This window comes from Aulonocara stuartgranti (assembly GCF_965226115.1).
Source record: "Aulonocara stuartgranti genome assembly, chromosome: 6".
In the NCBI taxonomy this organism is placed as follows: Eukaryota; Metazoa; Chordata; class Actinopteri; order Cichliformes; family Cichlidae; genus Aulonocara; species Aulonocara stuartgranti.
Window position 1 is genome coordinate 12,513,991 of NC_138944.1, and position 25,371 is coordinate 12,539,361.

The window sequence follows — 25,371 nt, forward strand, 5'->3', positions numbered from 1 at the left end:
AGGGGATGATAAAACCATGGAGATGGCATCAGTTTAAAAGAGACAAGTGGATGGTTCACTCACAATATTATTTTGCTTTACTTCATACACAGTCCCTGTAAATGCTTTCTAGGCTTGGTAATGCAATTCCCAGCAACTTACTTGCTATCATTACTGTCTTTCTAATTGCCTTTTTCTGTCCCTCAGAGGCATTTCCAAACAAACAGTACAGAAATTCAACACACTTTCAACAAAAGCCCAGCAGAACATGTAAAGCATTTTAGACTTTGAAGGCTAAAAGTTTCTGCAAAAATATAAATTCAATGCCTGTCTTATTTAAATAACTCAGAAGTCACATATGACTTTTCAGGTATTAGTAAAGGGCAAGTGTCTGGAAAAACAGTTACACAATGTTTTCCTCTTCAGCTTTCTTAAAACGACTCAGATCATACTCACTTCAATTCTGTAAAGAAGCACAGAACAATCATGAATGACAAAAAACACATGACAGAATCATGACTGTTTGTCAGCTTCATACTTCAATGGAAATATCATAGCAAACCATGTTGGTTTGCAAGACCATACACTCTACAAACACATCAAATAAAACACCATAGGAATGATCCTTCAAAGTATAGCCTTAGAAAAACTGCGGGCAGAAAGAGCTAGCGATTCCCAGGACTACTCTCACTCATAGTTTGCCTCAGCTGTCAAACATGGCCAAAGTCTTGAGTTAATGAGAAGTTAATGAATTATCACTGTTGTACGTAACTACAGCAACATTAGCTCAGATGAAGCTGCTTTTAAAGTTGATTACGTAACATTTAAATCCAGTTTTGAGAGCCTTGATGCTCGGTAAAAGTATTTTAATATAATACCATTTACTCAATCCAAAATCTGTTGCTGCCATTACTGTGATCGTTTTCCAGAAAGTTAAAATTTGAAAATGACCCAAAATCATAAATAGCGCACATTTCAGATGCAGTTGTTCACATGACCATTAAATGTCACACTGTCTTAGATTGTGACCAAAGCACATAACTACCTATGTGGAAGTAATCACCAAACCAAAAAAAACAAAAACACACTTTTGTTTTATTCTTTAATTATTCTAGAGCCACTCTGAACATATTCCCTTTCTCACTGCTCTACAGTAGAGCAATAAGCAATCATCCATGACAGAGAACGTGTGCAGTACAGCACTACTCCATCAGCTTCATGCTCAAAAGAGAATATCACAACTCATCATCGTGGGTAGCAAGACTATACACTCTAGAAACACGTTTCTAAAGGCAAACCTTATAGAAATGATTCCTGAAAGTATAGTCTCAGGTTACAGGAGGGTTAAAACTGCATCTCATTCATGGTAGCATCATTCTTACTCACGGTTACTTCAGTGGCTCATCCAAAGATACCAGTGCTTTTCTTCCTTATTTTAAGAAATAGTTAAGAAATGTGCCACTAAAACACATTTACTTATTTATTTGATAGATTTGAGATATTTTTTTTAAGTTTATGGTGTGGCAATCAAATTGAGTCATCCTCATGAGTCGTAGTCCTGTCTGACTGAGAATTTTTTTCTGTTCTCTTTGCTTAAAATTAGCTGTTCTCTATCATATTGAGAGTATCTCTCTCCACTCCGTTACATATTCCATATATACGGGGTTGAGAGATAGTCTCTTGCTCAGAGAACCAAGGTTACAGTGTAACCATACGTTACCCCCAACATTTGGTGACTTTTATCTAAAAATTAATTTTCCAGAATGATGTTTGCTTAATCATTTTTTAGAACTCTCACGATTGCATGACACACTATACTAAAACTCATGTAAGTTAAGACTACACTTTCTATAGTTTCTGATTTGAGAAATGTGTTTCTAAAGTGTATGGTCTTGCTAACCACGATGATTACTTGTAATACTTCTAAGCATGAAATAGATACAACATCTAACATTTTATCTAAAAATTTATTTCTCAGAATGAAGTTTGCTTGACCATTTTTTTTAAAACACTCATGATTGAATGACACACTATACTAAAAATCATAACAAACAGACAAACAGTAACATTAGACAATGAGACGATTTCTAAAAGATCAACACCCTGAGTGAGAATAATTGTACTGAGAGTGACTTGTTGTTTCCATTGGCAGTTTTGTTAAGACTATACTTTCAGGGATCATTTCTATAGTTTCTGACTTGAGAAATGTGTTTCTAGAGTGTATGGTCTCGCTAACCACGATGATGAGTTGTGATATTCTCTTTTGAGCATGAAGCTGATGACACAGTGTTGTGCTGTTTCATCATTGATGATTGCTTATTGCTCTACTGCAGAGCAGTGACGAAGGGAATATGTTCAGAGTGGTTGTAGAAGTGTTAAAAAACAAAACAATTGCTGAAAAATATTTATGTAGCATCTATTTACTTATTGGTCAGTGCTTCTCTGTAGCACAGTGAAGACAAGAGTGGAAGTCTTATCTAAATTTAAAAAACCTTGTTTGTTGTTTTGCACCTGGTGATTTTTTGTTTTAAATGGTCAAATAAAGATCAGTGCTAAATAGAATTATCTAATACAGTGGTTCTCAGAACAAATATTGCTTAAATAATTTTCTTTCCACTAAGCAATGTATCAAAACTACATCTAAGCCAGCATCACTACAGTCATAGATAAAAGCAGTCAAGCCAATATTTTTTTTGTACATTCATGCAACCACTCACACATTTCTCAAATCAGAAACTATAGAAAGTGTAGTCTTAACTTACGTGAGTTTTAGTATAGTGTGTCATGCAGTCGTGAGAGTTCTAAAAAATGATTAAGCAAACATCATTCTGGAAAATTAATTTTTAGATAAAAGTCACCAAATGTTGGGGGTAACGTATGGTTACACTGTAACCTTGGTTCTCTGAGCAAGAGACTATCTCTCAACCCCGTATATATGGAATATGTAACGGAGTGGAGAGAGATACTCTCAATATGATAGAGAACAGCTAGATTTTAAGCAAAGAGAACAGAAAAAAATTCTCAGTCAGACAGGACTACGACTCATGAGGATGACTCAATTTGATTGCCACTACATAAACTTAAAAAAAAACCCTCAAATCTATCAAATAAATAAGTAAATGTGTTTTAGTGGCACATTTCTTAACTATTTCTTAAAATAAGGAAGAAAAGCACTGGTATCTTTGGATGAGCCACTGAAGTAACCGTGAGTAAGAATGATGCTACCATGAATGAGATGCAGTTTTAACCCTCCTGTAACCTGAGACTATACTTTCAGGGATCATTTCTATAGGCTTTGCCTTGAGAAATGTGTTTCCAGAGTGTATAGTCCCGCTAACCACAATGATGAGTTGTGATATTCTCTTTTGAGCATGAAGTTGATGACAAAGTGTTGTGCTGTTTCATTATTGATGATTGCTTATTGCTCTACTGTGGAGCAGTAAGAGAGAGAATATGATCAGAGTGGTTGTAGAAGTGTTAAACAGGCACTGAAAAATTTGTGTAACATTTATCTGTTTAATAGCTCATTATTACTTCCCTGTGGCTCAGTGAGATAGTGAATCAGATAAGAGTGGAAGTCCTGTTTAAGATGAAAGAATTTGTGTTGCTGTTTTTTTCCCCATCTGGTGATTTCTGGTTTTAATGGTCAAATAAAGGTCAGTGCTAAGCTGAAATTATCAAATAAATTGTTAACCCTAGACCAATAATACAAGTGGGCACTAGATGACTAGATTAACATTCAAGTCCATTTGTCCGCCTATCATGTGGGATTAAAACAAAGAGCACTACTTGATCGAAATTTGGCCAATCTCACATTTAAGGTCTTCTTCTTGCACACCTCTGGCTGCTATTTATAGATCATACATTATGTATGGGCAGAAATCTGTGCCATCAGAAACTTTTTGAATAAGTTAAATTTGAATTCTGAATTATAAGTTGAATAAATGCTTTTAAAAACTGAATATGAATTAGCCTAATTTGAAATTCAATTTATTGGTTCGAAAATGATCATCACTTAATTGAAATTGAATTTTATATTTTGAAAATGAATTCATTTGCTTTGAAACCGTATTTTATCCTTTAAAAATGTAGCTCTCGAATAATTTCAGATTCACTTCTCACCATTCAGTTTCAGTTCTACAATTCAATTTCAGTTCCAAAATTCAGTTTTTTGGGACTTACATCCGGTTTTGGTTCAAGAGTAATCGAGCGCAGATTAATAGAACTACGTTTTACTAGCGGACCGAAAGTGTTACTGACGGGAATCTACAGCATCTTGAGCTGAATTAAGACATCAGAAGTCATTTGTTATGTCGAATGACCAGCGGATAAACTCTCAGGTTGGTAATAAATGTATTACATGTATAAGAACAAGCGTCATGTTAACAAATGATAGCCGTACAGTAACTTTTATGCTTATTGTAGCTGTTAGCTCAAAACGCTAATTTAGCGTAGTTTGCCCTGAATTCAGCTTTGACAAACAAATATGATCGACTGTTTCTAGTAGAATTCCAAAGTTGTCATCTTGCACCCTCTCAGAGTCCTGTATGCTTGCAGAGACCCCTACAGTAGGGAAACATGCAAAACAGTGTCCAAACCTTTGTATTTTAGCTTTATTTATGTCTTACACAGCATCCTAACTCTTTAGCTGACTTAATAACTTTAGCTAAAGTGAATAGTTAGTCTAATTCATTAGACTCCCATAATTATGCTCCCATGCACTTGTGTATCTAGAAATCTTGGTTTTTATTTCAACAAACTATTATCTGACACCAATAATACAAGTGGCCACTAGATGTCTCTACCTGCTTAAAGAGTTGGTAGACTGACAACATTTAGTCCAAGTGTAAGAAATTCTTCTTCAACACTTGTCTCTGTCACTCACTAAAAAAAGAAAATGTGTGTAAAGTCCCTTAAATAAGCATTTGTTTTCTCATTTTCAGTTATTAATACAACTACTAAATTCGACTTACACATGAAGGGACTTGCATAGAATGATTGCACCTGTGCTTTTAGTGCTATGACACCAGCTTAGTGAAATATATTTAAAGCATTTCCTAGAACCACTCAGATCATATTCCCTTTGTCAAAGCTCCAAAAATTAGCAATGAACAGTCATCAATAACAAAACACATGACAAAATCATGGTTGTCTGTCATTTTCAAAAGCGAACATCACAACTCATCATCACGGTTAGCGAGACCATACACTCTAGAAATACATTTCAAAAACTATCGAAATGATCCCTGAAAGTACAGTCTTAATTAAGCAATGGCCATAAAGAGCTATTGAGTCCCAGCACAGTCACTCTCACTAATGGTTTGCCTCAGCTGTCAAACATGGCCAAAGTCTTGAGTTAATGAGAAGTTAATGAACTATTACTGTTGTACGTAATTACAGTAACATTGGCGCAGATAAATCTGAAGTTAGAGTTGATTACGTAACATTTAAATCCAGTATTGAGAGCATCAATGGTTGGTAAAAGCAGTTAAATATAATACCATTTACTCAATCCAAAATCTGTAGCTGGCATTACTGTGATCGTTTGCCAGGAAGTTAAAATTTGGAAATGACCAGAAATTGTAAATAGTGCACATTTCAGATGCAGTTGTTCACATGGCCATTAAATGTCACAATGTCTTAAACCATGACCGAAGCCCATAACTACATATGTGGGAGTAATCAGTAGACAAAATAAAATAAATTTACTGGTTCTTTTAACTCTTCTAGAGCCACTCTGATCAAATTCCCTTCCTCAGTGCTCTACAGTAGAGCAAAAGGTAATCATCAATGACAGACCATGTGCAGTACAGCACTACTCTATCAGCTTCATGCTCAAAAGAGAAAATCACAACTCATCATCGTGGTTAGCGAGACCACACACTGTAGAAACACATTTCTCAAGTCAAAAACTATAGAAATGATCCCTGAAAGTATAATTTTAGTTACGCAATGGCCAAAAACAGCTAGTGATTCCCAGGACAGTCATTCTCACTAATGGTTTGCCCCAGCTGTCAAAACTGGTTAAACATGAACATTAGCTCAGACTTAAATGCAGTTTTGATTTGGTAACCGCTGTTCTATGTAAAATGTGTCCTTTGTCACCACCTCGAGGTGTGGCGGAGGCTGGCACCCTAGACACTCAAAAGTAAAATATCCAATCTAAAAAATGAGTGTAATTTTACTTTCTGCATGGTTCTGTAACCATACATACAGCATTTTGCAGTTACAGATAGCAGTCTCCAATCTGAACGCACTTGAGGTGCTATCATCATTGCTTCACAGAATGAGACTGTCAGTGCAAAGTTCAATGCACTTACTGAAAAAAAAAGATTTGCAGATACACAAGTGCAAGGGAACTTAGAACAGAATAGAATACCTCTTTATTGTCACTGTTACAAGAACAATGAAACACAGTTTGGCATCTTTCTGTAAATCTACACAATAACACAGGCATTTACATTTACACAAGAAAGATATGTACAATTTATACATACACATGCATACATATGGCTACATACATGCATACATACAGATACATACATATATGTATATACACACACACACAAACTTCCACATACACGCTTACATATATATACATACACATACATGAGGAGCATGTGCATTGTGAGGTGCAGTGTGATCAGTGCTATTGCACATTGAGTGTGTGTGTTTGGCGGGGGGGATACTGTTGCTACTATAATAAATATGGTTATAATAAATACTGTTTAAAGAGGTCATGTCCAAGAGTGTTGGCAGTGCAGTTATCCTCCAATAAGGGCGGAGGTAGGGCATGTTTGACAGCCTGTGGGTAGAAGCTTCTATTGAGTCTGTTTGTCTTTGACCTGATGGACCTGTAGCGTTTACCAGAGGGAAGGGGGGGGAAAGTGAGTGTCGAGGGTGCGAGGGGTCTTTGATGATGATACTGGCTTTCAAAAAGTCTGAAAATATCTAAAGTCCACTTTTCCACCTATCAGGCGGGATTAAAATGTTCTGACAGCAGATTTGTGAAAACTAAGAGCATTACCTGATCAAAATTTGGCCAATCTCACATTTAAGGAATATTAAATCTTTACTGTCTCATCTGAAATGTTGTCCTTGCTCTACAGAAGTTTTACTGAATCTGTTATTTCTTTCTGTATCGCTGCTTGGTTTGGTAACGTGACTCTGAAGAACAAGAATCAGTTGGGACTTTTGGTAAAAACTGCCAGCAAAATCTCAGGGCATTGGCAAGACAGACTTTTGACCATTTATAACAAGCATGCGCTGAGGAAGGCTCATTCTATTGTTAATTGTTTTAACCATTCACTTCACACTGAGTTTAACTTGTTGCCCTCTGGCTGTTGTTTTAGAGTACCTGTGAGGAAGACCAAAAAACTTGAGGTTTCTTTTATCCTTACTGAACCCATCTCTTTAATGGAAAATAACTGTCTTGTGGCTTTTTGTTATTGTTTTGTTTATTCTTATTGTTGCCTGTTACGTTTCGGTGTTGTCAGTGTTTTGTTTTTGCGTGACTGTCATGTGTTTCCTGTTTTACTTTGAAGGTCTGTTGTTATCTTAGTGTGTTCAGTTTACGTTTCCTTGTCTCGTCAGGTCTAATTTGCCCCAGCTGTGTTTCCCTCCTGTGGTCCATTCCCTGATTGCTCCTTCTATGTATTTAAGCCCTGTGTGTCAGTTGGTCATGGTCGCGATCTCCCCCGTGTTGTAAATAGTTTGGTGTTTTGATGTAAAGAAATAGTCTGTTGTAAATAGCTGTGAATGGGTTTGTTAATATTTTCGTTTGAGACACCTTCGTTTTGGGATTTTGGTGGAGAGCCTTCGTGGTTTTATTTTCCTTATCTTTATTTTTCTACGTTGCACCCCGGTTGCCTAGGCCGGGGTGTAACATATGGGGGCTCGTCCAATTGCTGAGGGGTCCGAGGACCGCTTCAGCCGTGGTCCGGGATCGGTGGAGGGTCCGAAGGAGGGACAGCTTCGGCCTTCTGTCTTCGCTGGAGGATCCGAGGGACCGCTCCAGCCTTCTGCAGCTGGTGGGCTGCGTGTCCGTGTGTGCAGCTGGTGGGCTGCGTGTCCGTGTGTGCAGCTAGTGAGCTGCTCATCCGCCTTCGCTGGAGCGTCCGAGGGACCGCTCCAGCCTTCATCCGCCTCTGCTGGAGGGTCCGGGGGACCGCACCAGCCTTCGTCGTCTGCTGGAGGGTCCGTGGGACCGCTCCAGCCTCCATCAACTTCGTCAGCCTTCATCCGCCTTCGCTGGAGGGTCCGAGGGACCGCTCCAGCCTTCGTCGTCTGCTGGAGGGTCCGTGGGACAATCCCGGACGAGCCCCCATACGTTGCACGCCGGTTGCCTAGGCCGGGGTGTAACATATGGGGGCTCGTCCGGGATTGCCTTTGCTGGGGGGTCCGAGGACCGCCCCAGCCTTTGTCGTCTGCTGGAGGGTCCGTGGGACCGCTCCAGCCTTCATTCGCCTTCGCTGGAGGGTCCGAGGGACCGCTCCGGCCTTCATTCGCCTTCGCTGGAGGGTCCGAGGGACCGCTCCAGCCTTCATCGTCGTCGCTGGAGGGTCAGTGGGACCGCTCCAGCCTTCATCAACTTCGTCAGCCTTCATCCGCCTTCGCTGGAGGGTCCGAGGGACCGCTCCAGCCTTCGTCGTCTGCTGGAGGGTCCGTGGGACCGCTCCAGCCTCCACCAGCCTTCATCCGCTTTTGATCAAACATTTCACTTGGGGTTACATGTTTGATTTTTGGGTGGGGGGAAATGTTACGTTTCGGTGTTGTCAGTGTTTTGTTTTTGCGTGACTGTCATGTGTTTCCTGTTTTACTTTGAAGGTCTGTTGTTATCTTAGTGTGTTCAGTTTACGTTTCCTTGTCTCGTCAGGTCTAATTTGCCCCAGCTGTGTTTCCCTCCTGTGGTCCATTCCCTGATTGCTCCTTCTATGTATTTAAGCCCTGTGTGTCAGTTGGTCATGGTCGCGATCTCCCCCGTGTTGTAAATAGTTTGGTGGTTTGATGTAAAGAAATAGTCTGTTGTAAATAGCTGTGAATGGGTTTGTTAATATTTTCGTTTGAGACACCTTCGTTTTGGGATTTTGGTGGAGAGCTTTAGTTTGTTTCTCGTGTGTTTTTTTTTCTTTTTATTTTCATACGTTGCACGCCGGTTGCCTAGGCCGGGGTGTAACATTGCCCTTGGTGCTATACTAATTTCGTGTTGTGGGACAATAAAATATTGAATTGAATTAAGGTCTTCTTGCACACCTCTGGCTGCTATTTTTAGATCACACATTATGCTCCCTTGCACTTGTGTATTTGCAGATTTTGGTTTTTAATTTCAGTAAGTGCACTGAACTTTGCATTGACAGTCTCACTCTGTGGAACAATGATGATAGCACCTCACGTAACGCATTGCCTTCAGGTTTGGAGAATGGTATCTGCAACTGCAAAATGCTGTATGTTTGGTTACAGAACCATGCAAAATGTAAAATTACATTCACTTTTTTAGATTGGATATTTTACTTTTGAGTGTCTAGGATGCCAACCTCTGCCACACCTCGAGGTGGTGACAAAGTACACATTTTACATAGAACAGCAGTTACCAAATTTCAAACTGCATTTACGTCTCATTGTCTGAGCTAATGTTCATGTTTGACCAGCTTTGAAAGCTGAGGCAAACCATTAGTGAGAGTGATTGTCCTGGGAATCACTAGCTCTTTCTGGGCATTGCTTAACTAAGACTGTACTTTTAGAGATCATTTCTATAGTTTTTGACTTGAGAAATGTGTTTCTAGAGTGTATGGTCTCGCTAACCACGATGATTAGTTGAGATGTTCCCTTTTGAGCATGAAAATGACAGACAACTGTGACTTTGTCATGTGTTTTGTTATTGATGACTGTTCATTGTTTATTTTTGGAGCTTTGACAAAGGGAATATGATCTGAGTGGTTCTAGGAAATGCTGGTGTCATAGCACTAAAAGCACAGGTACAATCAAGTTTCTTCATGTGTAAGTAGAATTCTGTGGTTGTATTAACTAAAAAAACCACAAATGGTTATTTTAGGGACTTTAAACAAATTTTCTTTTTTTAGTGAGTGGCAGAGATGAGTCTGTTGAAGAAGAATTTCTTAAACTTGGACTAAATGTTGTCAGTCTACCAGCTCTTCAAGCAAACTTTTTTTGAGAATGCAATTTATTAAAAACAAGGCTTAAACAGAAACAGGCTGTTTACAGCTGATCAAGAGTTTAGGACCACAACTCCAAAAAAACAAACAACCTGTAACCCCATTTTCTCTCTAAACTAGCAGAATTCAAATAAACCTTGACTTCAGGCGCATAATTCTTGTTTTTTCTTTTTTTTTTTTTTTGTTGGATGTGTTTTCTGTCATTAATCAATGTTCATTACTTCTTTTCAGAGCTTTGACAAAGGGAATATGATCTGAGGGGTTATAGGAAATGCTTTAAATATGTTTCACCAAGCTGAGGTTATAGCACTAAAAACACAGGTACAATCATCCCATGCAAGGTAGCCCACGTGGAAATAGAATTCAGTAGTCACCATCACAGTCACCACTTGTAACACATGTAAAATGTGGACTCTGTCATCAGAGCCAGGTGATAGAAACCTACAGATGTTTGCTGGTTTGGTGCTTAACTCTAATCACTAAAATAAAGCACATTTTAAAAGCAGGTTCAGAGGCTTTTCCGTTCGAAAGAATTAATGTAATTTTACTCTTGGCATGGCTGCGTAACCACTCTGATTGTCAATAACAGACAACACATGAAATAAAACTGTCTATCAGCTTCATGCTCCTCCAGTCTATGTAAAAAACACTGTACAAACATGTAAGAGAGAATGACAGCACTAAATAAAAGAAAAAAAAAAAACAGGTAAGAGGGATGGTAAATAAAGGTTACAAAGCAATGACTTAATGAAAAAGACTATTTGTTTCAGGTTGAAAAGATTCAAAAGGTTCATGTCTCTGAGTCATTAAGAAGTAAGACTGTGTAAAAGCACCTGGATAACATTTAAGGATGTATAACTTTTTTTTCTTTCTAATTTACTAACCTGACACTCCAACAGTCCTCAGTCCTCTTTTAAGATTTCAGTGCAACAACTAAGATGACTTTTTAATAAGGTAACAGTGTCTGTAACAGAAACTTTAAACACAAGCATCCAAGAAAACAACTAAATCACACTTTACTACTTTTTAACACTTTTATAACCACTCTGATCATGTTCCCTTCCTCAGTGCTCAGCAAAGAGCAATCATCAATGATAGAGTATGAAATGAATCATTATTCTCCACCAGCTTCATGCTCAGAAGGAAACATCGTGACTCATCATCGTGGTTAGCGAGACAGTACACTTTTGAAACACATTTCCCAAGTCAGAAACTATAGAAATGATCCCTGAAAGTATAGTCTTAGTGTGCTCACATGTGTAAACTGCATGTGGTTTTCAGTAAAGTCTTCATCAGTCAGGGTTCTTCTCTGCTATTCTATAAACCTTGTGCAGTTGCCATGTCTCGTCCAATCATCTGTGTTTATGCAAAGAACATAAATACAGAGGATGTAAAGAGACAGAGGAGCAAAGAGTGTGCGCATTAGAGGAGCTGCGTAAATCTGCTGTTTGATGAAACCAGAGCAACACACTAGACACAGAGGAGAGAAAATACCAATGTTGGTCAATCCTCTTGCTCCATAACACTGAGACATGCCTCTGAGAACTACCTCTAGTGTGTAGGATGGAAAGGGATGGGACTCGATATTTATGTTTTAGCAGCGTGTTAAGCAGATGTTTTGAAACGCTGCTACAAAGTGTAGTTCGAAACACCCGTGTTACATGACCATAAGTAATATAGGTTTTGGTGCGCTTTGCCCCAGTTTCAACTGCTGGCTTAGTTTCTGCTTAAAAGTTTGACTAGCAGAGTGGAGAACAAAACAGATAACAACATAAATTCCTTGAAATGTTAAAAGTCATCAACTCCAGCAGCAGAAGCAAAGGACAGTTTGCTGATGCAGCTGTGGAGGTCAAAAAATAGCCCACGGCTGCATCTGTTCCAAGGACACATGATCCTTTAGATTGGAAGGAATGATAAGTCATATATCCTCATATTTATAGGTTAGCCTACCTATGTATACTTGCAGCGTTTCCAAGGCTAAAGAGGTAAACTGCCCAAAAAGACACTAACTGAACCCCGAAATATGTTAAACATGACAAATGTAGACATTTGATTTTCTCTTGTTCATCTTCATTTTCCATCAGCATAATTAGCAACATTTGATCACACTTGATGCCACCGTAGTTGAAAAATCTTTTACAAAGCTTACTGGGGCCTACTCAGCCCACATACAAAGTAGCAGGCATTTAAATCTACTGAAGATATGAAAAACATGTTGATCATTAATAATTTGGTATAAGTATCACCGGTTTTGAACTGTGCAAGGCGATTTCACAGAAGTGCCACTGAGAAGTGACATTAAGGAAAGGCTCAGATTGCCATTAACACGGAGTAATACTACTGTAGCAGTGTATAAACCAATCATTCAGTTTCATTTAAACAGTTTTAGTAACCACTCTGATCATATTCCCTTCCTCATTACTCCACAAGGAAGTAAAGACCGGTCATCAATGACAGAGAACATATGAACTGAACCATTATTCTCTATCCGCTTCACGCTCAGAAAGGAATATCACGACTCTTCATCGTGGTTAGCGAGACCAAACACTTTAGAAACACATTTCTCAAGTTAGAAACTATAGAAATGATCCCTGAAAGTATAGTCTTAGTGTGCTAACATCAGAAAACTGCATCTGCTTTTCTGTGAAGTCTTCATCACTCAGGGTTCCTCTCTGACTTTCAATAAGCTCCGCCTGTTACCACGATTTGGCCAATCATCTGTATTTATGCAAATAATACTGTGTAGCACATCCAATCACATACAAGAGAGAACGGCCAGACTAACAGATCAACTTTATGAAAGTTTTTAGGGAACATGACGTGTAAATAAAAGTAAACAAAAGTGTGATGGTTGCGCCATTCAGTTGAAGCTAAAAAGATTCAAAAGGCCCGCCTCTCACTCACTGACAAATTAGACAGATTGTGTAAGTGTCCCTCAAACATGAAGTACAAAAAATATAAGGTGGTTTAGCAATCTGAGTACATAAATAGACTGTGCTAACTTGCAGGTTCCTTCACATACAGACAGATTATTAGACAACAGAGAGACACAGCTGACCCGACTACTGATATTTTTAACTTATAAAGTTGGCTCATGATTTATGAAGTGAGTGCATCATGAATATGTTTATTATGAATTCTTTAACTGTAGTATAGTAAGCGTAACTAAACATAAAAAGTATAACTACACATCTTTTACACATACATGTTCTGAAATTGTTTTTGTAGACCTGGAATTTAAATGTGCTTTTTTTTGTTCTATGTACAATAAACAAACACATGACTGGACAAAAAGGTTTGATTCAGACCTGTTCTCACTTCATGTTTGAGATTTTTTTTTAACTTCCAATAAAAAAACAATTTCACATGTTTCCGTGGGCCGAATCTATCACTTGAATATCTCAGTAAGGCCTGCAGGTAATCAGTGTGCTAAAGTAGAACTGGGTATTCTTTTTTTATCAGTACGGATTCAGCTAGTCCGGTCTGGCTCGATGCTGAAGGCCTTGGATTCGTCCTCCTCCTTGTGTAATTTGTTCTTAATTTGTTTTTGGGGGAAGGTTTTTGTTTGTTTGTTTTTTCTGTTGTCTATATAAATTTGGTTTTGTTGCCGGAATATATTTTCCTTCCTACACAAAATGCAGCAGTGTCGAAACATCTGTAAGAAAGATTATTGGGATCTACTCAGTCTACATACAAAGTAGGTGAGAATAAAATCCATAAAACTCTCAAAAATGACATGACAATCATGTGTTGATAATAATTATTGATACTTGGGTATGATAAGAAGCCCTGTTTTATATTTTAAAAGTACTGGCTGTACGGTTATTTCACAAAATGGTGTTAACAAAAAGAATGAAGACAACACTTTTATGTAGTGCCTGTTCCTGCCACAGGAAACCATCTCTGCTGAAAACATAGCTTTATATGATTTCTTTTGTACCCATTGTAACCACTCTGATCATATTCCCTTCCTCATTACTCCACAAGGAAGTAAAGACCGGTCATCAATGATAGAGAACGTATGAACTGAATCATTATTTTCTATCCGCTTCACGCTCAGAAGGGAATATCACGACTCATCATCGTGGTTAGCGAGACCATACACTTTAGAAACACATTCCTCAAGTTAGAAACTATAGAAATGATCCCTGAAAGTATAGTCTTAGTGTATTTACATGTGGAAACTGCATGTGCTTTTCTGTAAAGTCTTCCGCACTCAGGGTTCCTCTTTGACATTCAATACGCTCCGCCTGTTACCATGTTTTGGCCAATCAACTGTGTTTATGCAAATAATACTATGTAGCACATCCAATCACTGGATACCTCTAACAATACTGACAGCAAATGTACAGGAGAGAACGGCCAGACTAACAGATCAATTTTATAAAAGTTATTAGGGAACCTGACGTGTAAATAAAGGTTACAAAAGTGACTTTGTGATTGTGGCGACATTCTGTTGAAGCAGAAAAGATTCAAAAGGCCAGTCTCTTACTGACAAATAAGATAGGTTGTGTAAATGTCCCTCAAGCACGAGGGACTTTTTTAATGCACAATTTAAGTACACATGACTTAACAAAAGAGTTAATTTGAGACTTGTTCTAGAGATGAGGTAAACTGTTCCACTGAAACTCAAGCTGCTATTTTAACATTCATCACTGCTATAGATAAAGGTTATCAAAATTAGGTACTTTAATACCATGTATAATTTTTGCACACTATTCGTAACCACTCTGATCATATTCCCTTCCTCATTACTCCACAAGGAAGTAAAGACCGGTCATCAATGACAGAGAACATATGAACTGAATCATTATTCTCTATCCGCTTCACGCTCAGAAGGGAATATCACGACTCTTCATCGTGGTTAGCGAGACCAAACACTTTAGAAACACATTTCTCAAGTTAGAAACTATAGAAATGATCCCTGAAAGTATAGTCTTAACGAAATTCTGGGTCGAAGCAAGAAGTGATTCTCGGGAACGCCATTCTCACTCACGGTTTATGTCAACTGTTAAACATGACCTAAACGATCAGTCCGCGAGGAGTTAGTAGACTATAACTTTTACAGAGCTACGATTATGCAAGTAGATCTAAAAGTGTGGCTAAAGCTGTTTATTTAAGTTTTAAAATCCAGTTTCCAGTCCCACAATGCTTTGCGAAAGCAATCGCATACATCACTATACGAATTTATTTATTTTCACTCAAAAATCTGTAACAACCGTTATTTTTATTGTTTCCCGTAAATATAAAGTTGTGAATAACATAAAAATTGAAAGACACAATGCGTTGATCATGGAAATAGCAGTAACCTTAAGTTTAAATAAATGTTGTGTGGTGCATCGCTTATTATACTCCTGACATGAATCTGGAAAAGAGGAAGCGTTCCGCTTAGAAACCACTATTACAATTTGTTTAATTAAAAAAAAGTTTAAACTTGTAACAATTGGTTAAAATATTAACGATACATAAATCACAAAAAAGAGACACGTCTATTGTTTTTTCTTTTGTAATATAAGACGTCGAATCTGTACGTGTAGCACCGCAGCTACCCTTGTTACGACACACGAGGGCAGCATTTCATTGGCTAACAGAGTTTAATCGTCACGCGATATTCAATGTTTAGAAGACTGCCAAAATTTATATTTCGGTTAATTTTTGCTTAAAATAATAAAAATAAAAAGAACTCCGTTACATTAGTACACAACATCCTAGAAAAACTCACTAGGCGTCGAATGACTTCAACACGGACGCCTAACTTTAACTGAAAAAGCTAGGTGAAATAGTTTCACCTTCAACTAAAAGCAACACACTAAGGGCGAAAACTAAAATAAAAGTGCGCCACAAAAGGCTCAGTCGACAGTATTTTTAACTACATTTTAAACAGGCTGTAGCTAATTATCGGCTAACATAAATGTTTTCACCCAGAGACACCACGCCTCCATCTCAATTTTCTTTCTATAAAAATATTTTTAATCATCTTTGAAACAAACTACTCACCAGCATGTTGTCCAACAGCACATTCGCTTTGTCTTAAAGAAACAGTCTCAATTTTTAAAAGCTTTAAAATAAAGCCAGATAGCCAGGAGACTCCCCAGTTATTAACGTTTTGTTTTGTTGCGCATGCTCAGGGACAGAGAAGAAATTCGCGTGTTTTCTTAAAATAGTTTATTCGTGCATGAAATTAATCAAACAAACGCACTCGTTACATTTAAATGATAGCTTTAAATATCAGAACAATTTATAATACATTAAGACAATTCAACTTGATGTTCCAATTATCAGACATATGTCATGCTAAGACAAAGTGTAGTCATCAATGCATAAGTTTTGTATTTGAAATTAAAAGCTCAAAAACTCGTGAATTGCTTTGGAAAAGGGGGGTGGATCAAAGGCACCTATGTGTGCATCTACTTATGAATACTAGGAAACCAGGAAACACGAAAGAGGCAAAAACATTCACCCCGAAAAAATATTGAAATACATTTTTCATACCAAGACCTGCTGTAGTATTAAGATAATAAAGCATTCCTAACTGCAACAGTAGTGTGAGTCATACTGTTCGTGCAACAAAAAGTAAGGGGTTAGATGGAACTACTGCTTAACATAATATAAATGAGTTGAGGACATTACAGATCCACAACATATTCAATTAATTATATAGTTTCAGCAACATGCAGGTTTCATATTGTATAACTGTTATCAGTTTTATATGGATGTTACTTTAATCCCCTAGAACTCATTTAAAGATTCTTGTGCTCCTATAGATTGCAGTGCTGTAGCGGAACTAACAAAGCAAGTTTTTAATAAATGCAATAATTAAAGTAAAGAAAGCAACTTTTGGGCCTATAGATTTCAGGGTGTTAACCAAAAGTTCTCCTCCTTATTATAAAAAACAAAATGACAAAGTTCCCACCATTGTGGAGGTATCGCGTTAGAACAGACATTAAATTTCTATCGTAACAAATCAACATTTAACTACATGTAAATCATACCCAGGATAACTGACATCAGATCAATGGATGGATGGATGACTGGAAACAGGGCAACAAAAAAAAAAGACAAAAAGAATGACACTTATTATCATCACAGAGAGAATCAGTCGGCTTTGTGCGGTCATGCTTGCAGTAATCACATATGTACAGTCTGAAGGTCGACAGGAGAACTGCTCCACAAATACTGGCTCCTCCTGATTAATTAACGTCGAAGCTCCATCAGATTTCGTCCACTCTCTATGGCTCCTTGTACCTCCTCCACAACAGGTGCACCTGTCTCCGGGCCTCAGAGCGAACACATCTGGAGAAGGAGGTGTGCTGTCTGCCCTTCACCTGGTAACCACAGAGCAATCGGACGCAGTTCACTTCAACAACTCACTACCTTTAAACTTTATTCAAAATGTACAGTCAACTAAAATATGGCAACTACTGGGACACAGTGGCAGTTTTTAAAGTATCACAGTGGAGTAAAATGCCCTCAGATATTACTGAAGATATTCAGCAACCTACTGCTCCTACTCTTACACATACAGGTTCACAAAATATTGTACAGTATACTCTATGAATTATATGAAAACCCATTCTGTAGATACATTGTAATAAGGCTAAACAGTTCAGGTGAATCAGACACGCAAAAGAAGTCATAATCCAGACTGAATTCAAGTCAAGAAACTACCTGCAACTCTAGAAATAACAACGAACAAACTCCTTGAACTGTAGCTGTTAGTGATACTTATCTGCTTGCCAGCTCCTTCTTCAGACAGGACTTGAAGGAGGTAGCACGCTCCACAGCTTTATAGCCCTGAGATGTGTGTAGACAGCCAGAGTGAGGCAGGAAGACAGGAAAACAATCGCAAAAGTGGTGGGCACATGGAAGGTGAGAAAAACAAAAGTATAAGTGTGGTAAATTCATGACAATAGGGAAAAAAGCATGGGTTAGAAAGGAGATGAAGAGAGAGGTACATCAGCAAAGTAAGGACAAAAGAGAACACTGTTAAAAAGCCAAGAGAGTGAGGCCAAGACAGCATCAAAAGGGACATACGGGACCATATAAAGTGCAACATCCAGGCCTACAGTGGTGCCAAGTTTATTATCACATGACAACCTCTGTAGAAAAAAAGGATCTGAGCAGTGTTATTGCATCAAAATCCACCACTGGGGGGCAGTATGGCCTTTTCTGACAGCATCACCAAATTGCTTATAGGTGATTTCCAACCCACAAGCCTTCAAATTATCTTCCATTTAAGCTTTTTTTTGTTACATTCCTGATGCTTACTAAAAGTTTTTCATCAATATTTTTAACCCTGTTATCATGTGTGTATGTTAAATGCATTTTTCTTTTGTTTTGGGTAACTGTTGATTTACCTTAACTACTTGACTGCAACTGAAGAGCACAAACAGTCATGAGTAAAGGATGGCTTAGTTGTACCAGCAGAACTTCTTCTACAAAAAAGGTTTAAGAAACAGCTGAATAACAATAATAATTGTAGTTTTGGATTTCCTGTTTTTTTGTTACTCTGTGACACTAAATCCTGGCACAGGTAAAGCTAGTTTGCATTTAAGGTAGAGACTGATTTGTTATTCTATAATGAAACAGGCAACAAGAAGCTCCCATGTTTTAAATTTCAGCTCTTCTTTTTTGAATCTAAAATGCTCAAGAAATAACACATCCTATAGCTTTAAATCCCTGTAATTTGTTTATGTGGCTAACTTTGAAATTGTAACTTCACCTCGACCAAGTTTTTGGGTAATGCTGGATGTCAGAGTTTATACTTGAGAACCCAGATGCTTGGACTACACCGTTCTTCTGGTCCTCTGGGTGCCACCAAAACAGCTTTGACCCACTAAAGCAAGGCGTGCACACAACCTGGTATCATGGCATAGCGTGTAATAGACACGCCGGTCCACAGTGTCCATTTCACACTTTGCCTCTCCAAAGCGTGAAATGGGCACGCATGCAGAAGCTGCAGTAAGCTGCAGTACCAGTAGAGGGAGATATTTCATTTCAGGCCAACATGAAAATAATCAAAGTAAAGCATTTAAAGAGACATTACTAATGCATTCATGAGCAAATTAGCCACTTAGCTTAATAATTTCTGGCATAGTGGGAGCTTAGAATGTACTTTATACCTTTCTTGGTCACTGTGGACTTTATGGCTTTACATATATTTTCTTCCCTTGTTGCAACTTGCGTCTCCATTTCATGCTTTAGAGAGGTAAAGTGTGAACTGGACACAGCAGACCAGTGTGTCTATTACACGCTTTGCTGTCATAGGCTGTGAAGGCGCTTCGTGGTATCTGGAAGTTCAGCAGCAGATCTTTTAGGTTCTGTAGGTTGTTTGTGTTAATGGAGTATGTGCCCATGTGCCCATGTGCGGTTCAGTTGGGCTCAGGCATGCTACACATGTACAGTTCATCTGTAGTTTACATCTGGCCATAGAACTCCCAAACTATAGCTGCCTTTGGGTGCTCAGTACTCAGGCAGAGTATAAGGCAACTGGTCAAGTGGGAGTACACCCTAAATCTTAATGAGAAACCTGTCTCTTTGTAAGTGCTCTGGAACCCACTTGACCTCAGACCTTTCTGCGAAGGGAGGTATATTTCTCAAAAGTGGTTCCTTTTTCGTGTCCTGGTGACTGGCTGTGCTTCAAACTTTTTCTAAACAAAGATTTTTCAGTTGGAGCTGAGTGCACTTTTTCTCAAAAAGAAGGAAGTTCTTTACCCTGGCTCCCCTGTGCAGCCGGTCCTTCATGATACCAATGAACTCTTTGTAGGACAGCTGGTCATCGTGATCGACATCGAAGATCTTGAAGATGGTGTTTACAAGGTGACGTGTCAGCTTGAGCCCTGTGGCCACATACACCGCTCTGGCAAACTCATCTATCAGGGGAGAAAGTAAAAATGACTTTGATCATTTGTCTAAGTGCAGCTGAGTGAAAAACCTGAAGGAGAAAACACAGCATCAGTGAGTGTAAGCAGAGACCTTCAGTGCCCGCATTTCAAGCTCAATACAGTTTTAATACCTTGTCCAATGGAGCGTGCAGCAAAGTTATACATCTGCATGGCAATGGCAAAGTCTTCAAGGTTGTTGAGAAACTGGAAGAAGGATCTGAACTCATCAAAGGTGATTCCCTGAAACACAAGTAGAAACAGTTAACAAAACAACTGCAGGGAGAGGTACTGGACAGAAAGAAGCTTGGAAATGACAAATATCGTTTGAGCGAGACTGTGAAGGTGCATTTAAGTGGCGTGCATACAGCATTCCTCAAAGTGCATCTAGTCATCTGTCTGAAAAATTAAAAAGCTAAATGATTATTCAAGCGATTCCATGACATGGCCTCATGAAGGACGTAAGAAGTCATTCATGGGGTTAACCATCGTATGTGTGTATGATGTGGAAAATTTTTCGTTTTCCTCAGTGGCTTTGGCTTAATTCTCAAATTGCAGTTAAAGTTCGTATGAGAAATCTTTTACAGCATTTTGTTATTCAGAAAGAGCTGCTCTCTATACAGTGGCATTTTCAAATGTTTCAATACAATTTGGCAAATCACTAAGCAGAACACTTATTGATTCTTTTTGGAATAAAAAACTCTGTTTATTTTTTACTGTATAAAATGTTGTGTTGACTCATCACATGCAGAATAGTCCAGCTAATTGTCCACATGTTTAGGTCAGTAGTGTAAGTAATAAGAGTAAGTGTAAGCAGTGTTGGGAAGGTTACTTTTAAAATGTATTCCACTACAGAATACAGAATACATGCCCCAAAACGTATTTTGTAACGTATTCCGTTACGTTACTCAATGAGAGTAACGTATTCTGAATACTTTGGATTACCTATTACATTATCATGCTTTTTTACAACTACATGAATGTACTATTGCTGTGTGATTTATTACTTTTACTGAAGGTTATTCGCCATACCAATACCAATCAGATGTTTAAATCTTAATATAAAATGAGTAACAGCAGGTTGACGTTAGGTAAGGCTACACTTTTTGCAGCGATCTCGTATAGAAAACTATTCAGCACGTATATAAAACAGGTCCGCGGCTCTGAACCGTAGTAAAGCGACCTCTGGTTAATACGTCAGGTTCGTGTCGGGCTCGTGGCCGAAAACTAGCTTTACTTGGTTGTTTGCTGTGCGTTGAAAGGCTGCTCCAACTGAACTTATTGTTTTGGAGAAAAACACGAAAAAAGTGTATAGTCGAGTCTTAATAGCTTACTTACAACTGGGCTCATCAGGCACTCTTTTTGGCTGCAGTTGTTATTATTATATATACATGCTTCCAGCTCCCGTTTCTGCTCGGTGACAACTCGTACTTTTCCTTTTACTCGCTCCTCGCGCTCACAGACACACAAGGGTATGGCAGTTCATTCTCCCTGCAGCACGGACTACACTGCCCATGAGGCTACATTCTTTAGGGCTATGCCTGTAACACTCTGCCTATTGCCTTCATATGAAATCATTTTTGTGAATCATTTTTTTAAATATTCACATCATTATGCGGGCTGCAAGTAGAGGTGACATGGGCCGCGAGATTGAGACGCAGACATTAGAGCCTCTTAATGCGCCTTTTGTTTGGGGCGTGGAAACCAAAAATAGAGAGGGCATAGCCGAACATATGAAACAGGAAAATACCACCGTGTAATCCTTTTATTTCAGCAAAGTAACTGTATTCTAAATACCACCTTTTTAAACGGTAACTGTAACGGAATACAGTTACTCATGTTTTGTATTTTAAATACGTAACATGTATTCCGTTACTCCCCAACACTGAGTGTAAGAGATCTTATGTGTTTTTTCTGTCTCTGCCCATTAAAATGGAACTACCATAAAAATGAGAGACTCTTCAATTCTCTAATTGTGAGAAAACAGACAAACAAATTCAGCAGAGGTTCAGATGATTCCTTCTACTACAAAAGATTTTCAGTTTTATTCTGTTCATTGTATAGTGCTGTGTTGTCAGTCAGTTTTTCCTTACGTGCTATGCAAATGTATAGGTCTTTTGCTTTACAAATTAGAATGTAAAACACTGCGCCCCTGAAATCAGCATGTGAATAGAGTCACTAGGACATGCTGTAGTTGTCACTAATCCTTGGAAAAAATATTAGCCTTGTATTGTTGGCACTCAGTGTCAGAGACACATGAATTGTGCAGGTTAACTATAGTGTTTTCCTGCATGCATGAGCTGTTTAAGGAAATGCATTTTTTCAGCTTCTGTGACCTTCAGATATGTTTGGAGAAATATACCAAAGCAGTTGAAAAAAACAGTAAAACACATTGCAGTGTTTCATCTCCGTAAAGTAGCATAAAGTGAAAACCAATTGGAATGTACGGTCTAATTGTTGGGATGGCATGTGTTCATACATTCAGCATTCACCCAGCACTAACAAAGGATATAAAGGATATTGTGTATTTCATATCATGAATAACCAAAGTCCATCTGAGCAAATGGTTGTGAGGTGCACCTCATGCTCTTTGCTGTGAACTTGCTGTAACCCTATAACAGATGCATAATTCAGAAGATAAAATATTATTAATCAAATAACTAAATGTTTTTTTTTTTAATTACATGATGAAATGTAGATTAAAATAAATACAAATAATTAAAATACAACAGCTTGCTGTGTATCTTAACCTTGACATTGCTTATATGAAGAAAAAAAGAGAAGGTGGCAAATTAACTTAATAGCAGGATAGACTGACAGATTGTAACTGCAGGTTGTGAATTATACGAGGCAGAGACCAACCTCCTGCTTCTTCCACAGCATGAAAAGGAAAGAAGGCAGGGACAGAAATAGAGACGGGTTGCATAAGGACTACATGCCAAAGTCTAGCTAGATAGCACAGCTAGATAGCACAGCTAGATAGATAGATAGATAGATAGATAGATAGATAGATAGATAGATAGATAGATAGATAGATAGATAGATAGATAGATAGATAGATAGATAGATAGATAGATAGATAGATAGATAGATAGATGCAACTGAAAGTGTAGTGAAATGTGTGTTTTTGTGTGTGACATGTAGTGAAGCAATTGAGCGCTCAAGTGTGGAAAGCCACAACAGCCTCAGGCAGAGACAACAGTTTGAAATTACAGGTACTCTAGATGTCTAGAAGGTAGAAGCTCCCATACAGGAAGGAAGAATTTCATTATTATTTCATTACTGATCAATGAATTGTCCAGTAAATAACTGTGCGCACATGTATACTGTACCTTTTCATCAGGTATACACTGGCGGACATTTTCCAGATAGGCACTAATGTTTTCCACGTTTGTGAATCGCAGCAGGATTTTGGCAAAGTCTTCTTCACTGATAGTCGTCATACCTTTAGAGTAAGTCAGGAACTCAATTTCCAACACCTCTGTCTGGAGGTTATCCATAAATCTGAAAACAGAAAGAAAGGACAGTAAAAAAGACAAAAAGAGAATTGTTCTATAAATCATCCATTCTGCCATGTGGTTAATACTGTTAGCGTTAGCACTCTTTCGGTTCTAGTACCTGTAGAAGTCATCAAAGGTAAGCTCTGCCTTCCCCTTCTTCCCAAAGAAATGGACCAGTAGTGTGGTGTCAATTGTGATGCTATCATCTGCTCGCTATCAAAGAGAGAGAGAGAGAGTGATACGAGAGACGATCAGTGACTAAATGACAAACCTCAAGCGTCATGGGTGGAGAAGGACGAGTCCATCATTAGACCAACATGGCCACCGCTGTGCCAGATTAGCAGGAAGCAGGGTTCTATTGCACGTGTGCAAAACGTGCACTGGATGAGCATTACAAATTACATTACAAATTACATCACAAATTTCAGTCACAGTCATCAGCTCAGACAAACAGTCAACAGCCATCATGAAATCAAACTTACCAGTCTAGGAAGCATAATATGATGTGAAAAACAGTCAGAAGAGCCAAATAAAAATTTACAAGCAAACTGAAGTAAAGCAGGTAAGTAAAGAAGGGAAGTCAGATTATATCTATTAAAGAAATCATTCTCTATGCAGTCTAGACTGGTGAGTAGTGATGCTGTAGCAGCGTGAAACACAGACTGATACAATGTTAAGGAGTACTCAAGTATCAGCCCAAATAAAGAGAAGGCGGTAAGATCATAAGTCATGCCTACATTCACAGAGCCAGTGTGAAGGTAACGGTGGAGGTGAACAAGAATGCAGGAGGAAGGAAGACAACACTTTAAACAGGTGGAGTTCATTAAGGACAGAGAAACAGACGAGGTAAGCAGAAGACATGAAAGGAAAAGAAGACTTGTGGAAGAGCAACTAAGTGCAACACAGACAAATACATGACAAAGACACATCCCATGCATTTCTTCGCAAATGCCACATTGACACACCTAAACAGAACCTCAAGTCACCAAAAGCAACACTAAACAAAAACCACATAAGCACAAGTGCAGAGATTTTGTGAGCCGATTCCACCTTTTTCCGTCATCAGATGTGTTTGGTTGCATATCCTTCTAGTCTCCCTTGAGTGTGTGTTGACTCTGTGACCCAGGTCATTTAAAATCCATTCAATGAGCTTTGGGTTGTTTCGACTGTTTGCTCTAGCTTTAATCTGCTGGTTAACACCTTGTTTAAAGCAAAGTGACACAATTAGGATTTTAAGCCTTTGCAGAAACTTAATCTAAGTATTTAGTTCACTATTTTCTGTTCATACACAGTAACATACTTGTATCTTTCAGAAAAAGGTGACTTTTGAGCAGTTCCAGAAATGAATCAGGCGGCATCAGGACAAAAAAGAGAGGAATTCAAATACACATCTTCTCTCTATTGACCTGTCATGCCCCACCCAGCCAACCTTCATTTCCAATCTTTCACCATGCTGAGGAATACGCAGACATAAGATTAAATAAAATCTCATGTCCTTCTAAGAAGGAGCATTTATGGCATTTCAGTCATCATCATAAATATCATCATCACCACGATGCCATTCGTGGTTCTACCTCAAGAGTAAAATCCTAAAATCCAGTGTGGGACAAGAAGAAAATGTGAAACAAGATCACACGTTTATTTAAGGGACAAAATATCAAGATTTGTTTTGTGATTTGTTTGGTGTCACACAGTGAATATTCATTCAGTCAGTCAGAAATGTCTGTAAGTGAGCTGCAGTCTTTCTGATAGAGAGGAAACCATCCCCACGGATAAGAATGAAAAAAAGTGATCTTACAAAAAACAACTGATGTGACAAAAGTCATTAGAATTTTGCTG

The 25,371-nt window shown here is 38.4% G+C and overlaps 2 protein-coding genes across 12 annotated transcripts in view; both read right to left on the reverse strand.

Moving 5' to 3' along the window:
• The window catches only part of vps37a (VPS37A subunit of ESCRT-I), a 29,406-nt gene extending 13,133 nt beyond the window's left edge, over positions 1-16,273 (reverse strand). Inside the window, exon 1 of one of the 2 annotated variants that reach the window (XM_082536433.1) lies at positions 16,149-16,273. In XM_082536433.1, the coding sequence (XP_082392559.1) occupies positions 16,149-16,171 (23 nt within the window). In that variant the 5' untranslated portion in view covers positions 16,172-16,273. The remainder of the gene's footprint in view (positions 1-16,148) is intronic. The other variant, XM_082536431.1, reaches the window with a different exon arrangement.
• Positions 16,274-16,307: 34 nt separating this feature from the next.
• micu3a (mitochondrial calcium uptake family, member 3a) overlaps positions 16,308-25,371 on the reverse strand; it is a gene marked incomplete at its 3' end in the record, with an annotated part of 43,517 nt that continues 34,453 nt past the window's right edge. For 5 of the 10 annotated variants that reach the window (XM_082536427.1, XM_082536423.1, XM_082536425.1 and 2 more), the window contains 5 exons: positions 23,651-23,745; positions 23,365-23,536; positions 20,167-20,275; positions 19,866-20,023; positions 16,308-17,476 (listed from right to left, as the gene is read on the reverse strand). In XM_082536427.1, coding sequence (XP_082392553.1) covers positions 17,381-17,476; positions 19,866-20,023; positions 20,167-20,275; positions 23,365-23,536; positions 23,651-23,745 — 630 coding nt within the window. Of the gene's footprint in view, positions 17,480-17,876; positions 17,946-19,865; positions 20,024-20,166; positions 20,276-23,364; positions 23,537-23,650; positions 23,746-25,371 lie in introns of those variants that run through there. The other 5 variants (XM_082536428.1, XM_082536424.1, XM_082536426.1 and 2 more) reach the window with 2 other exon arrangements.